The sequence below is a fragment of the Apiospora hydei genome (genome assembly GCF_038363865.1).
Source record: "Apiospora hydei strain CBS 114990 chromosome Unknown utg000006l_segment0_segment0, whole genome shotgun sequence".
Lineage (NCBI taxonomy): Eukaryota > Fungi > Ascomycota > Sordariomycetes > Amphisphaeriales > Apiosporaceae > Apiospora > Apiospora hydei.
In genome coordinates, this window is record NW_027117365.1 from 3,376,280 (window position 1) to 3,391,204 (window position 14,925).

General features: G+C 53.9%; 6 protein-coding genes across 6 annotated transcripts; 4 read left to right on the top strand and 2 right to left on the bottom strand.

Moving 5' to 3' along the window:
• Positions 1–2,192: 2,192 nt before the first annotated feature.
• Positions 2,193–4,147, top strand: PG997_008276 (uncharacterized protein; the record flags this gene model as incomplete). The annotated part of the gene is made up of 5 exons (XM_066812591.1): positions 2,193–2,224; positions 2,439–2,535; positions 2,841–3,131; positions 3,334–3,717; positions 3,875–4,147. 5 exons carry the CDS (start codon positions 2,193–2,195, stop codon positions 4,145–4,147), a joined length of 1,077 nt encoding a protein of 358 aa, XP_066667933.1.
• A 2,217-nt stretch (positions 4,148–6,364) lies between these two features.
• PG997_008277 (D-amino acid oxidase-like protein) lies at positions 6,365–7,788 on the top strand (the record flags this gene model as incomplete). Its single annotated transcript, XM_066812592.1, has 5 exons — positions 6,365–6,558; positions 6,614–6,711; positions 6,773–7,052; positions 7,273–7,596; positions 7,734–7,788. The coding sequence occupies 5 exons, from the start codon at positions 6,365–6,367 to the stop codon at positions 7,786–7,788; spliced, it is 951 nt and encodes a 316-aa protein (XP_066667934.1).
• A 259-nt stretch (positions 7,789–8,047) lies between these two features.
• On the top strand, positions 8,048–9,484 carry PG997_008278 (uncharacterized protein; the record flags this gene model as incomplete). Its single annotated transcript, XM_066812593.1, has 3 exons — positions 8,048–8,198; positions 8,270–8,514; positions 8,585–9,484. The coding sequence occupies 3 exons, from the start codon at positions 8,048–8,050 to the stop codon at positions 9,482–9,484; spliced, it is 1,296 nt and encodes a 431-aa protein (XP_066667935.1).
• Positions 9,485–9,510: 26 nt separating this feature from the next.
• On the bottom strand, positions 9,511–9,973 carry PG997_008279 (nucleic acid-binding protein; the record flags this gene model as incomplete). Its single annotated transcript, XM_066812594.1, has 2 exons — positions 9,511–9,607; positions 9,663–9,973. The coding sequence occupies 2 exons, from the start codon at positions 9,971–9,973 to the stop codon at positions 9,511–9,513; spliced, it is 408 nt and encodes a 135-aa protein (XP_066667936.1).
• A 1,090-nt stretch (positions 9,974–11,063) lies between these two features.
• On the top strand, positions 11,064–12,982 carry PG997_008280 (MFS general substrate transporter; the record flags this gene model as incomplete). The annotated part of the gene is made up of 3 exons (XM_066812595.1): positions 11,064–11,482; positions 11,651–11,916; positions 12,114–12,982. 3 exons carry the CDS (start codon positions 11,064–11,066, stop codon positions 12,980–12,982), a joined length of 1,554 nt encoding a protein of 517 aa, XP_066667937.1.
• Positions 12,983–13,860: 878 nt separating this feature from the next.
• On the bottom strand, positions 13,861–14,717 carry PG997_008281 (uncharacterized protein; the record flags this gene model as incomplete). Its single annotated transcript, XM_066812596.1, has 2 exons — positions 13,861–13,994; positions 14,081–14,717. The coding sequence occupies 2 exons, from the start codon at positions 14,715–14,717 to the stop codon at positions 13,861–13,863; spliced, it is 771 nt and encodes a 256-aa protein (XP_066667938.1).
• Positions 14,718–14,925: the final 208 nt, after the last annotated feature.

The following is a 14,925-nucleotide window of genomic DNA, read 5'->3' on the forward strand; positions in this document are numbered from 1 at the left end:
TGTCCCTGAGCACCGCCGAGTATGACGGCCAATGACAAGGACGCTCCAAGTCAACGATCTCATGTTGTCGCAAATCCGTCAGCAGCCGAGATCACGGTACACCCACTTTGGACGCAACCCTCTCTCACCAAGAGCGACAGCCGACTGGGGCATCGCGCCAAGACCCGAAGCACTATGACCTCTTTCTCGAACCATTTCGGAAATAATGGTGTGGAGGTCGGGCGCTTTGCAAAATTGGAGAGATGGAAGTCGCCTCTGAAGATCGGGTGCATTCGTCAGGATTGATTTAATTGTATATCTTTCCTCGTCAATATATCCTGGTTGATATAATGAAACGATTTCCGTGATAAGTAGGTAACTAGTGTTAAAAATAGCTGCTGGAAGACAGCAGAAAACGTGACGAGCGAAAAAGGATCGAATCAAAAGAAAATACAAATGGAGGATTGGCCTCGTTTGTTTGACTTGGTCGTTTCGTCCGAATCCGCACTGGACCAAATCCAAACCCCAAACCAACGGTCGGGATTTGGAAGGTACCTTGAGTAGGTACTGACGTACTTACTGTACTTTAACACTGTACCTACTCGTTCCTCATCTCAACCAACGGAGATGTTGCTGCGTATCGTATCCGAAGCGCTGGAACGCATGATCCCTGCCCGCCTAAGTGCTAAGCTTGCAAGTAGCCGGGCGGCCGTACCTAATCTAGGCACTCCGTTCCCGGCCGCTGTGGTTTATTACGATGGGACAGCCAACACACGATTGCATGTGGTGAAAGCAGCGCATATGCCCACTTGAGGGGTGAGTTGCATATTACTACTACATTTAAGCGACGGCCCCCATTTCTCCTTCCCGGCCGGCCGTCTTGGGATTCCCGTGAATCCTCTGTCTGCCTGTTTGTCTGTCTACCTCTGCCTCTGCCTACGCAGCTTTGCGAGCCGCACGAGTCAGCCAGCCAGGTCAACCGGCTGGTCGTTCCTTGCATTGCCTGCGTATGGCCTGTAAGCACATACTGACATGCTTACCTACATATATACCTCAGCTTCTAAGCATTGGACGGAATCTCGCCCGCGTCATGCGACGACATTGTGTGATTATGAAGCCACGGAATCACTCCGCCGACTCGAGGCTAAAGCAGCCACAGCATGTAAGTCAGATAGATTTACGCCACCAAAGTCCAGAATGGTGTCAGATCATGAACAGTCGGAGAAGTCTGGGGAAAATCCAATGCGTCGGGCTAAATAAGAGCTGAGCTGAACTGAACTGAGTACGGGGGGTCGACTGACTGCACTGTCCTTGTGTCAACTCTGATAGCACTAGGCTTGTCGTTACTCTTCCTGCCAGCATTTCCATCCCTTGGAAGCAAGCAAACCAATCAACTCCGGTCCCAAGCAGCTTGCATCATGATCCTCCAGCTACGGAGACGGGTGTGTGAGACAAGCATAAGAAAGCGTTCCGCTCCCTTGGGTAAATCCAGCGGTCAGCCCAGGACCTGAGAGCAGCACGCACCAGGTTCGCCCACGTACCAGTCTACCGGAAGCCCCCAGCGACCCGAGGACCCAGCTTTGCCCTTTCCATTGAAGAAAAGAAGCAAAGGCATGACGAAACCCCTACTTTCCTTTTCTCCCCAGCCCTCCCTCTCCCCTCTCCTCTCTGCCCCCTTGACTTGACCGACAATGTTGCTCCTCTTATTTTCAACGACGTGCTGGGGGTACGCACACATTGTCAGAAAACGGTCCATGTCTCAAGAAGCAAACATCAAATTGACTTGTCATCGTTACACCGGTTTCTTTTTTGGCCCTCGAGTCGCATTCGCTAAAGAAATCGGTACCGTCGAACCGGATCGTCAGCGTTGCACACACGTAGAGCTATAACAAACGCGCCAGCCGGCAGTTTTGCAAGAGAGGGGATGAAGATGAATCATGAGACGGGGAAAGTAGAGGCGGCGTGTAATTGCTTATTCAGCCCGTGCCGCTGCACTGGATTTTGCTCTATTGCCAATGAGAACGCGGGTGGACTGGGGACCGGATTAAGTCGGTCAGCCAGGCGTCATCTCATCGCTCATCGCATTCCTTCTTCTGGCCCACTGCTCAGTTGTGCCGGATAGAGAGGTGGCGGGCCAATAAGCGCGCCGAGTCCGGCATTCCTTCTAAATCGCGTGTGTATACCTCCAGCAGCCGTGTCAACGCGCTGCTAAGATGTCACCTACATCGCTTACCAAGTATGCTGTGTAAGTATGTGTGAATGTAACACTGGCACCTATCGTCGTAAGATAAACCAAGTCTGGAAGAGATCTAGCCTCTTTCAAAGGCCTTTGCTGACATAGGGTCCAGGCCATTTCATTAGATTGCAGGGAGTCATATTAATATGCGATTTATTTGTACTGCATCACTGGCCAGTATCGAAGTTAGTGATTACATGCTGTGCCCTGTCTGAAAGTTCAGCCCCTACTCTCAGCTGGTAGCAATACGCGCACAACAGTTTCAGTCACCAGCTGGAAGCATTCATAAGGTCCACATTGGAAATGCCGTTCAATTTTTAGTAAGTGATGTCAAAAGAAGTGTTGCTTCTCAGGGGGAGAAAGGGACCCAAAGACAGATTCCATCTTTGTAACGTCACATGAACCAAGGAGGGCACTGGTTGTGCACATGGATGCAATAACCTCCAGACTGAAATACCATCATCATTCATGCCACACAAACCCATTGAAAGAAAAAGAAAAGTGCCCTCAGTTCTTCCCAACAGGCAACTTGATGACACTGCCAAGGACGCCCAAGACAACCGGGTACCTATGCGGTTAACAAAACGGTTAGAAAGAACCAGCTGATCATGTATGAACCTTATAGAAAGGCAGATGGGCTCTGGCTAGCTACCACGGGGAAACAAGAAGAGAGTTCGGGGTAGTGAGGAAGCAAAATAGGGTGAGACAAAGCTTACAACTTCTCCGCCGGGCGAATGTGCAGGCCCGAGTCCTTGTTGTAGTGGGCCTCGCCGGTGCTCTTCTCCGAAGGGGAGGACGCGCTGCTCGAGCTGCCAGTGATGGGCATGCCGAGGATCTTGAGGCCCGTCGACGAGCTTTCCTGCGCCTTCTGCAGGCTCTTCTCGAAGCTGGCCTTGGCGCTGTCCGAGAAGGTCACGTCCATAGACGGGCCGTAGCCGATAAGCAGGGCCTGTGGCTTGACCTGTAAAAGGGGCGGGAAGTAAAGTTCATTAGCTCAAAGTGCTATATTTGGGGGAAAGGGCTTTTATGCCACTCCGTAGCTTTTGGGCAGGGAAAGGGGTTGAAAAGCAAGGAGACGCTTGTCTTACGTATTCCTTGTACTGGACGCCCTCCTCGAGCTTGAACATGTCGAGGTTGCTGGTCCAGCCGCCGGCGCTGATGTCGTACGTCTCGACGCGCTTGAAGGCGAGACGCAGCGTCATGTCGTCGACGACGTCGTTGAGGCCCTGGTCGAGCTTGGACTCGCGGCTGCTCGAGGCGTCGTGGCTCGCGACGAGGAAGTTGTTGGGGCCGGACTGCGCCGCGCTGCTCGACTGCCCGAAGGCCTCCCACTTGCGGCTCTGGCCCTTGCTGGCGCTGATGTCCCAGACCACGTTGTTCTTGGCGTTATCGGCGCTGAGGCTCGCGATCTGCTTGGCGTGCGTCTCAAAGCCGCCCAGGGTCCAGGCCGGGCGCTGGTACACGTTGGCGGCGTCCACGGTCTCGGAGGCCTTGTACTCGCGGTCCGTGGCTTGCATGGTGATTCTGGCCAACCCATAACCGGTGACGTGTTAGATACACAGCACATGTTCTCTTATACGTTGAAAAGAAGAAAGAAAGAGAAGATGGAGAGGAAACGTACCCGGGCGTCGAAGTGACACTGTCCTGGGCCTGGTTCAGCTTGCGGAGGATGTTGGCGTAGACCGACCCATAGACCTCGCGCGTCTTGTTCTCGACCTTGGCGGCCGTGTTCCGCCAGCCATCGTGCAGGTTTCCGAGCTTGTCCGAGACGTGGTCCTCGTAGGGCTCCGGGTCCTCGGCCCGCTCGCGGCACTCGAGCACGTACCTCTTGTACGCCTGCAGCTCCTTCTTCTCCTGGTTCGCGTAGCTCTGCTTCCCGCATCTCCAGCTCCTAACGGAGCTTGGCGAGCTCCTCCTTGGCCGTCGCGCTAGTGGCATTGTCCTAGGAGCACAAGGGAGCAAGAGCGTGTTTGGAAGAAGTGGGGAAGGGCGGTTCGGGGATTTGGTTTATAGAGGGACTGACTCACAGGTTTGACGAATTCCATCCATCTTGTTGTGACGCTCAAGTTAGCTTGGATGAACCTAATATGCGCGGAAACGAGGAGGTTGTTGAGGTTGGAAGACGTACCTGGCCAGATACTGGATGTAGTCAATGTCCGTCTTCACGTAGAAAGGAGAGCCGTCATTCTCCATCAGGTAGTTGGAGTAATCGTGGATTCGCTTGTTGAAGACGGGCAGGGCGCTGTCGGCACCACCACCGAATACACGCGAGGGCGGTGCGATGTAGAGGCGCTGCTTGGGGCCAACCTGGGTCGCCCCGAGAAGGTAGCCCTTGACTTCATTGGCGTAGGCAAGCCAGACAGCCTGGTTGTTGTCAGGAATCTTGACGGACTGGGGCTCCTCGACAGACATTATGTGTATATTGTGTTTGTGGAAATCGGAGAACTTGGTGTGAGAAGAATGTTGAGTATAAATAAGTATAGGGGTAACCGGCTTGTGTTTTAGAGTGTGGTGATAGGAACGGGAACTTTGAAGCAAAGCGAAGCGGGCACAGCCCTTTATAGCCTGAGACTTCAGCAAGGTGTAGTAGAAGTTACTCACATTGCCGTTGTGGTGACCATACGATGAGAATATTCCCTATCAACGTCTTCAGCATACAGATCCTCTTGGCTGCTATCTGCACCTGCTTTTTACCCACCCATTGAATGTGACTGATTTTCCATTGCACTCATGGGCCGGTCTGGAGCGGATACAGGTCTGAAATGATATATTTCAGCATGTCTAAGTAGTTAACCCATCATGCCTGACGAAGCCTTCATCAAGGGCCAAGTCCATCTGGTTAGTAGTTCTTCGTAGGAAATGGGGACTTTGCGGCAAATCGACTTGTTTATGGGATGAGTAGCAAGTGTAACCCCATATACCACCAATAGACCGGTCGATACAGCGCCAGACCCCTGCGTCTTTCGTTGTTCTGGTTTGTATATGATGTCTATCTCATCTTGGTATGTTAAAGTCATCAGCTTCCTAGAAGCGACATATCAATAACACGAGCTAGGCACATCAAGGCGGTGGATCTGATCACCAGATTTACGGCTGCACTTCACTACTTCTGCCACCAGAACAGGCGGCAACAGAAAAGTGCGAGTGGAAATCATGGTAGTAGCAACTACGCTCGCCAATAATGCATATGTGAATTATCCCATATGATATTCAACCTTTTTGTGTTCTACGTCTGCGCTTAGTGTTATATGATACGGAGGAAGCTGCAGTGGTGTACGCTAGGAGCTACAGAGGGATGGCTTAACAGCATATTGCTGTCACAATATGAGAGTATCCTTTGTCTCCAGCATCTTGCAGGTCTATATCATGGTATAGTGTGCTGCAGCCTAAATTCGTGAAACATACTTATGATCTCTCATGCTTCAGTGCATGTAAGACCAGCGGGAGAGCCAACACCAAAGAACCTGGAATCCCGTTTCTTCTCTATAAGGTGTATGCCTTGCGCCGGTGCTGTCCGATATAGCAGTGGATGTCATCCCGAGGAGAAGGGAATGCCGACTAAGATCATTTCGTCCGAAGCCCCTGGGGGAAATTGTTCAACTTGCGACACGGCAGAAGACCGGCAAGAGTGACGATAGGAAACCCGGGGAGTCGATTGAGGGGGATTTGCCGAGTCCAATAGTTTATGAGTCACGCCGAAGCCGAAACACATCACACGATGCTCTAAGCCGTTGTTGCAGTGCATCAACCATGATGAATGCAACTGACATGAGCTTATCTCATGAGTAGTGAAAGTACGGACATGGTCCGAATTAGGTCGGCTCGGCTTTCGATAGAGCAGAGGGCCCCGCCGCCGATGAAAGCCGATTGGCCAATGGGCTGGACACCAACGCCCTTCGCGTCCTATGACGACGCCGATTGCTCTACTACTGCATAACCGTTATCTCAACTATAAACATACATATAGTTCACGTAGTCCCGATCAGTTGTGACATATGCGTATCTTAGCCATCGTTCTTGTCAAAGAACCGGTGCTCACTCAACAGGCGCAATAGGGTTTCTGCTCACCAAAGAACCAAACCCCCTCGACTTACCTCGGCCGAACCCAACCGAGATCAGTGGCCATGCCGAACGTAGTTGTAGTCGGGTATGAAGAGCCAGCCCGAAACTATTCACGAGCTCAAGACTAACACCATTTCACAAAGCGCCGGGGTGTCTGGACTGACCTCAGCCTACCTCTTGTCCAAAGAAAGTGCCAACACCATTACGGTCGTTGCAAAGCATATGCCCGGAGACTATGATATAGAATACGCATCCCCATGGGCTGGCGCAAATGTTCTGCCGTAAGTAAAGCAACCTCGTCTTACGCAACTCAGATCAGGTGCTAATGAGACCAAGGATGGCCACCAAGCCGTCGAGCCGATGGGAGCGGCAGACATGGCCAGAATTGAAGAGATTAGCCGAGGAGGTTCCCGAGGCCGGCATTCATAAAATGAGTATGCATACAGCTAAAAACCATGTTAAATCATGCACCATACTAACAAAACCCCCCAAAAGAATCGCGCGTGTACCGGAGAGAGAAGGACCTCGAGAAGCTACGCGGCGGGGAGTACGCTTTTGACGGCCTATTCAAGGAGGACCCCTGGTACAAGACCCTGTTTGAGGATTTCCGCGAGCTTTCCAAAGACGAGCTCCCGAGCGGCGTGGCTTCGGGCGCCGAGTTCACCTCCGTCTGTATCAACACCATGCTCTACCTGCCGTGGCTGGTCGGGAAGTGCCGCGCGAACGGCGTCGTGTTCAAGCGAGGCGTTCTTCAGCACATCTCCGAAGCCGCCGCGTGGGGCCACGCGGGGGCTCCAAGAAGAAGAAGGTCAACTTGGTCATCAACACGACGGGGCTGATGGCGTCGCGGCTCGGGGGCGTCGCCGACCAGGACATCGTTCCCGTCCGGGGCCAGATCGTGGTGGTCAGGAACGAGGCCCCCTACATGGTCACCAAGTCGGGCACCGACGACGCCGAGGGCGACGTCTTCTACATCATGACGCGTGCGGCCGGAGGGGCACCATCCTGGGCGGCACCTACCAGAAGGGCCAGTGGGAGAGCCAGGCCGACCCGAACACGGCCTTGCGGATCATGAAGCGTGCGGTGGAGATGGTCCCCGAGCTGGCTGATGGCAAGGGCGTGCAGGGACTCGATGTCGTTCGGCACGGAGTCGGGCTTCGGCCATATCGAAATGGCGGCGTGCGCTTAGAGAAGGAGAAGATAGGCGGTACCTGGGTTGTTCACAACTACGGGCATGCTGGTTGGGGATATCAGGGTTCGTATGGATGTGCTGAACGTGTGGTTGAGCTGGCTGACGAAGCTCTGAACCAGCCCAAGCTGTAAGTGAGGGCCTGTGGATGGATGTATACAAGAAACCACCACGTTGGATGGAAGCGAAATAGCCTCTGGTCCTACCTGCTACTGATTTGGCGAAGAAAAACATACTGCGAAATAATGGACTCCTGTGCGGCTGTAGTGCAAGTGCACCCAACGAGCTGAAGTTGTCACCGATTGCCGAGCCCATCAAGTAAGTGGCTTGCTGACGGCCTCTTCGCCGAGTTAGTAGAGGTTTTAGCGGCTTACCGTCTGAACCCCAAGCGCTACCATCTGATTTTAGCGTGTCCAATCCCCCTCCAGCCCGGCCAGCGCCACCCCAATAAGCAAAGAGCCTGGACAATGCATGTCTCAATCTGGCCTTAACTGAACGTCATTCTGTCAATACATCAACGCGGCTGAACGCGTAGCGCAGCTTAGCATCCATCCATCCTGGCCGCTAAAACCAATACCACCATGGCAGATCACCAGCCAGGACTCGTTGCGCAGGCTCGCAATCTAGTCTTCGACATTGCGAACCATCGCCATGTCCTCGCCAAGCTGGTGCCGCTCGCCCTGTTCCTCCTCGATGCCGCGCTGTGCGCCCTGATCATCTGGAAGGTCCCCTGTAAGCTGCTGCAATGCTGAAGCCAACCTACCGTGTTCTGGGACCGAGTACTGACACAGCATGCTTCGTAGACACCGAGATTGACTGGAAGGCATACATGGAACAGGTTGCCCAGTATGTGTCAGGCGAGCGCGATTACACCGTCATCAAGGGAGGCACCGGCCCCCTCGTCTACCCGGCCGCCCATGTATACACCTACACCGCGCTGTACAACCTCACCGACCACGGAACCAACATTCTCCTCGCGCAGGAGCTCTTTGCGGGTCTATACATGGTCACCCTGGCACTTGTCATGATGTGCTACTGGAAAGCCAAGGTACGTTTCCCAGCCGGCAGAACTTGCTTCTTGGAAGGCGCGTGAGCGAGCATATATCTGACCTTGCCAGGTTCCTCCGTACGTCTTTCCTCTGTTGATCGCATCCAAGCGTCTGCACAGCATATTCGTCCTACGTTGTTTCAACGATTGCTTTGCCGTCTTCTTCTTCTGGGCCACCATCTTCTGTTTTCAGCGTAGGGCATGGACTCTCGGCTGCCTGGCCTTCACCTGGGGTCTGGGTATCAAAATGACTCTTCTGCTGATTCTGCCTGCTGTTGGCGTCATCCTACTCCAAGGCCGGGGTTACACCGGAGCTCTCAGGTCGGCTGCGATCATTGCCCAGGTTCAGTTCGTCATTGGCGCTCCTTTTCTGAAGGAAAATGCAAGCGGCTACTTGTCACGAGCTTTTGAGCTGTCGAGGCAGTTCTTCTTCAAGTGGACTGTCAATTGGCGTTTCGTCGGCGAAGATATCTTCCTCAGTCGACCCTTTGCTCTTTTACTCCTAGGTCTACACGTGGCAGTCCTGGTTACTTTCGCAATCCAAAAGTGGCTGAAACCTTCGCACAAGTCTCTAGCGGCGATCGTATCTCCCATCTTGCAGTTCCACTCGCCCTTCAGTGCCCAAGAAGAGCCTATGGTGGCCTCGGGTGTCACTGCGACGTACATCATGACCACCATTCTTTCAGCCAATATCATCGGACTCCTCTTCGCTCGGTCCCTTCACTATCAGTTCTATACCTATATCGCCTGGGCCACTCCGTACCTCCTGTGGCGAAGTGGCGCTCACCCCATATTCCAATACGGTCTGTGGGCAGTCCAAGAGTGGGCTTGGAATGTCTTTCCCAGCACCTCTGTCAGTTCTGGCGTTGTAATCGCCGTGATGGTAATTACTACGATTTCGTCATGGTTTGCTGCAAATCAGGACTTTGAGCATGCGCCACGGTTACTGTCGAGAGCGAAGAAGACGTGATTGATGCAAGGGACAGCATTGATGTATCACTCGTCATCCTCCGAATCGGAAGGAGGCATCTTGCCGACGTTGGACTCGTCTTCATCCTCGTCGTCGTAGGTATTCTTTGCGAACTCCTTGGGCCTAAGGTCGGGTTAGTCAACACGATTTGACTGCGATAGAAAGAGTTTGAGGGTACCAGTAGCTCTGCTTGCGCCATGCTTTCTCGTCGCGGACGATGTTGGAAATGCCGCCCTCGGCTCTGCTCTTGGCTTCGGGGGTAGGGTACAGGTCAACCAGAACGTAACCACCGCGCTTAATCCATATGGTGTTTCGGAAGCGATCGGCGAGTTCCACGACGACGTTCTTTCGGCTGGGCAAGAGGCAGCTGTACATGTTGTTTCCCTCGGCCTTGATGACACGGGCGAGAGACTGGTTCTCGCTGAGCGTATCCGGAGGGGTCATGGCCTCCTCGGCCGCAGCACGGATATCACGCTTAGGCCTGCCCATGTTTGAATCCTAGCGTCTGCTTTGGGGTTTGATGTGCAGGGTTCAGTCCGAGGTGGTATGGAGAAAAGTGCGCCGATGAGGATTTGAGGACCCAAGAATGGGTAATTTTTGGCAGCTACTATGGGCTCTGAATCTACCGGAGTTCTTCCGATCCATAAGTTCAGATATCCAAGATGAACAGCAGTAGCCCAAGTAGGTTTCTACACGATATACAACAAGAAATAATGAAACAACAAATTTGAGCCACACCATATGGAGCTTCTGCCGATGATTTGTGACACCTTTCTCGAGCTTGCTGTGGGTAAGTAACAGCACCACTTGAGAAGGCAGCTTCACACCTCATGTCACCCACCTTTGTATAGTTGGATTGCGATGCCCACCCTAGTACGTCAAAGCTGTTTGTCTTACAACAGACCATACCATGAGAGTAATGATGGACGTACGGGCAATTTTCTGTACGGGCCTCATATATACAAGTAGTTACCACATGCATTGCTTGACCTGGGACGACACATATTGGACAGCGATTAGACCCGCGGAGCCAGGCGGAGTTTATTGCAGCTTGACCCCGTCCCCCCGCGTCTTGGGGTAGTCATGAAAATGCGGGGGACCCATACCTAAAGTATGTACCGCTTTCCTCTCTGCCTCTGCTGTTGGCCATCGTAGTTTCTACGACGGTTTCTCCGTAGGGGTTGTGCCACTTACCTATCTAGGTGCGTCTTTGGCCATGCCTGTTCATCATCATGACCGGAACGACGCTTTGTCAGATAACCAACGAGAGAGGCCGTCATCGTATCTATTATTCCCCACTGCCAATGTCTTCCGTTTATCGCCAGAGCCCGTCTAGGGTTCATCGGTGAGCCTCACTCACTAGTTGATTACAAATCGCCGTATTTCCAATCTGGGGAAGCAGAGGAGAGGAAGCCATTGTGGGTTTGGCTCAAATACATTTTGCTGTTGAACGTACTTCCCTTTCTTATAGATCGCTCCTTCAGTCGTTCGTCCCCGTTGGATAGAGCCTCCACTACCGCGTCCTCTACTTTCAGCCGTGCTCTTAATTTAGAGTATCACATCTCTGCACATAGTCGAGATGGACTCGCCCATGTTCGGGGCCCTGGTCCATGTGGAATCCGCTTCCGCGTTACCGACCGCACCCGAGCGGGTCGTCTCGCGTACGTATCCCGCCGTGCCGCAGCGGGACGACGACATCGAACTGCAGGCAACCACCAAACCGCTGTCAACCCCCGTTGGTTCTCGAGATGGGGAAGTAGCAGTGCCGGCGCAAACCACGGCTGCTGGCGGCGGCGGCGTTTCCTCCGGCCCTTCATCTCCTACGTCAAGCATAGGTGGAGGAGGCGCCGCCGCGGGAGAAGTCGAGGCCGTCGAGGCTTTGCAGAGCCTTTCCGACCCGCCCATGAACCGGTACAGGCTGATGTCGATCTGTCTGATGCAGCTCCTGGGCGGGCTCAACGACGCCGCGCCCGGTGCTTTGATCCCGTATATGGAGACGTAAGTGAACCTTTTACTAGGTTATGTCGCCTGCTTTATATACATCAAACTCCCCCTATTCGCTCCCCCCTCCCCGAGACAAAGTATTACCACACAGCACCAAGCGCTTGCAAGTTATCGCCGCTGTATCTAGATGATTCGATAAACTAAAACGAAAATCGTTCCCAGCTACTATAACATCGGCTACGCCGTGGTGTCACTCATCTTCATCGGCAACGCCATCGGCTTCATCATGGCCGCGCCCTTCATCGACTCGATCCGGGCCCGGTTGGGCCGAGCTAAAACACTGGCCTTGAGCCAGGTCTTGATGGCCTGCGGCTACATCCCCATGGTCTGCACGGCGCCGTTCCCGCTTGTGGTGATATGCTTCTTCTTCATCGGGTTCGGCTACGCTGTGAGTCTAGCTATTGGGAATGTTTTCTGCGGCAACTTGCGTGAGTGCCCTTCATTTTTTATCCAACATGTTGCTACCTGATCTGGGCCTATTTCTTCCGCCGTAGCCTGTTACTCTAACAGGATACTTGCGGTGGTTGTGAGAACTCGTTTTTCTTCTCATTTGTCCATTGCAAGGGATGGCATTGATTTGTTATTTCTTCTATGCTACTGCAAGGCTAACATAGCGATCATATAGGTCACGGAACCGCCATGCTTGGCGCCATGCATGGTAGCTATGGGATAGGAGGTACCGTCGGGCCCATCATCGCCACCACAATAGTGACTGTCGGGCAGACCGTCTGGTCGCGCTACTACTTCCTCACTCTGTCCCTGGCGGTCATCAACCTTGCCTTTGCGACATGGGCATTTTGGGGGTATGAACGTGAAGATGTTGTTTCTTCACTACCCACCACCACGGCGACTACTACCCCGACCGCCGCATCACCGCCGGTAGTTGGCAGTAGTAGCAGCGCCATGTTCGCCGCGTTCAAGTCCAAAGTCGTGGTCCTCGGCGCCCTGTTCATATTCGCCTACCAGGGCGCCGAGGTCTCCATCTCGGGCTGGGTCATCTCCTTTCTGATGACGGAGCGGCCCGCGAGCGGCGTGGACCCGTCGTCGATCGGGTACGTGACGGCGGGCTTTTGGGCGGGCATCACGCTGGGCCGGTTCCTGTTGTCGCCGCTCGCGAGCCGCGTCGGCGTCGGCGAGAAGACGTTCGTGTACGTCCTCGTGGCCGGCTCGGCCGTCTTCGAGGCCCTGGTGTGGTGGGTGCCCAACGTAATCGGGGACTCGGTGGCGCTCGCCGTCGTCGGCTTGTTGCTGGGGCCCGTCTACCCCTGCGCCGCCTCGGTGTTCACCAAGTCGTTGAGCCGGCGCGAGCAGGTCAGCGGCCTCGGCGTCATCAGCGCGTTCGGCAGCTCGGGCGGGGCCGTGGCGCCCTTCACCACCGGCATGCTAGCGCAGGTCGCGGGCACCTTTGTCCTGCACCCCATCGCCATCGCCCTCTTCGCCGCCATGACGGTCTGCTGGTACGGCATCCCCGCGGTCCGGAAGAGGACCGAGTAGAGCTGCCGGGTGTAGAGCGGGGAGGCGATCCGGTGGGACTTCTTCTTGGACGAGATCATGGACTTGGTGATCATCGTGTGCAGGGAGATGATGCTTTGTTTGGAGGCCATGGTTTCGACTACTGGTTGCTCTGTTCAAAGGACTGGTGTACTGGTTGAAGCTGCAGATGGATGTAGAAAGAGGTATAGATCGGTAGATGCTATGAATAGTGTGGATTTGGTTGGGTTTGTGCGGCGTCCGGCCTCCAGCTTCTTGTATTAGACGCGAGGCTTCTAAAACATCAGAGGATCCCCTTTCCGGTCAATTATTCGGCGTCTCTTGGAAACGCAGGCCTGGGTGGGTCAGCTTGTCCAGTATACATCGTGCCATAACCACACGATCAAGATTCCGGACCCCAGATAAAGGCGAGGTATTTTCGTCTCGTGTGCGCCTGGAATCGTCTTGAAGATAGATCGGGGCTCAGTATCAGTTGAGGCGGCAATTGAACGAACGATATCATGATGATGTGGATCTTTGTTGCAGCTGCGGCATGCCGACGCCGGCAGATATGGAGGGCACGGTGACTCCTCTAACCCCGGCCCTTAGTTGCGGTCTTGTATATGAAGATAATAAGCCGGAAATTCCTGAAATCCATAATAAAGTTGAACGTTGTGGGATCCCCTCGGCTTACACTGATATACGCGAGAATACGGAGTAAGGAGTTCCAACAAGGCGTGCGGCCGTTGGATCTCTGGAGAGGCGTTTGTAGTGCAACCCATGTGAACGCCGAGTCTATTCCTCTATTTCATTTCTAACATGTCTAATTTGCATGAATCGTAAATGTCCAAAAAGGCCCAAATCTATCGCGCACCAGCTTGGCAAGGGTCATCATGTATACTTTAGTTGCGACCGGTAGCAGCCTCTTGGACGGTCTGCTTGCCCTCAACGACACTCTGGACAATCTTGTGGATGTCCGAGAAGCTGTGGAAGACGGTGAAAGGCACCTTCTCCCTCTCACAGTAGATGACAAGGTCTGTTTGGGTGAGGAGCACAAGTTAGCAAGTTTTATGCACGGCACGTTTCTTCTTCGTTGGCACCGATAAAGGCCCGATGACTTACCCCGGCCGGCCCTAGCAAACAGCAAATCCGTCTCCTTGGCGGCCGAAAGATCCGACACACCGTCGCCGGCGTAGAACATGACGGGACGCTCCTTGAGGGCGGCGTACGGGCGGATCTCCAGGCTCTTGTCGTGGCCGTGCTCGCTCTCATCGTGGTAGGCAATGGTCCAGCCGCCCTCCTCGTTGATGTCGGTGTGGCCCGGGCTCGGGGCAACGTCGCTGCTGACAATCTGCATATGCTTGACGGCCTCGTCGCCGACCAGATGGGCCAGCAGGGTGCGGATGACGGGCTGCATGCCGCCGGACAGCACGACGACCGGGACGTTGTTGGCGCGGCACCAGTCGAAGAACTCCTTGAAGGCCGGGTCCAGCTTGATGTTGTCTTTCAGCACGCGCAGGCACTCGTCGAAGGGCGTCTTGACGCTGTCCAGCATCTCCTTGAAGGCGTCGGCAAAGGTGCGCTTGCCGTCGAGCACGTCGTCCATGTTGCTGCGGCGTTGCGGGTATCCGAAGCCCAGGTTGTCCGTCATGTAGTCATTGGTGTCCTGGAGCGTGATAGTGCCATCGAAATCGGTGAAGAAGATGGCCTTGGGGTTTGTGGCCAGGGCAGGCAGGTTGGTCTGGTTGGTTGAGCCCATGGTTGCTGAGGTCTATCTGTGTAGGCGGAATACTTCCTTTCTGTCCCGGTCAATACGATGTACGCAAAATTGGTAAGTACCAACCCTGGGATGAGAGAGCGAACTTGGTTGGCACTTTTGTAGAAAAAATAATCTATAGAATGACGTCACGCAAAATGAATGCGATATAATTCAGTTTGGGATGGTGAAACGAGTGCACCTATACTAG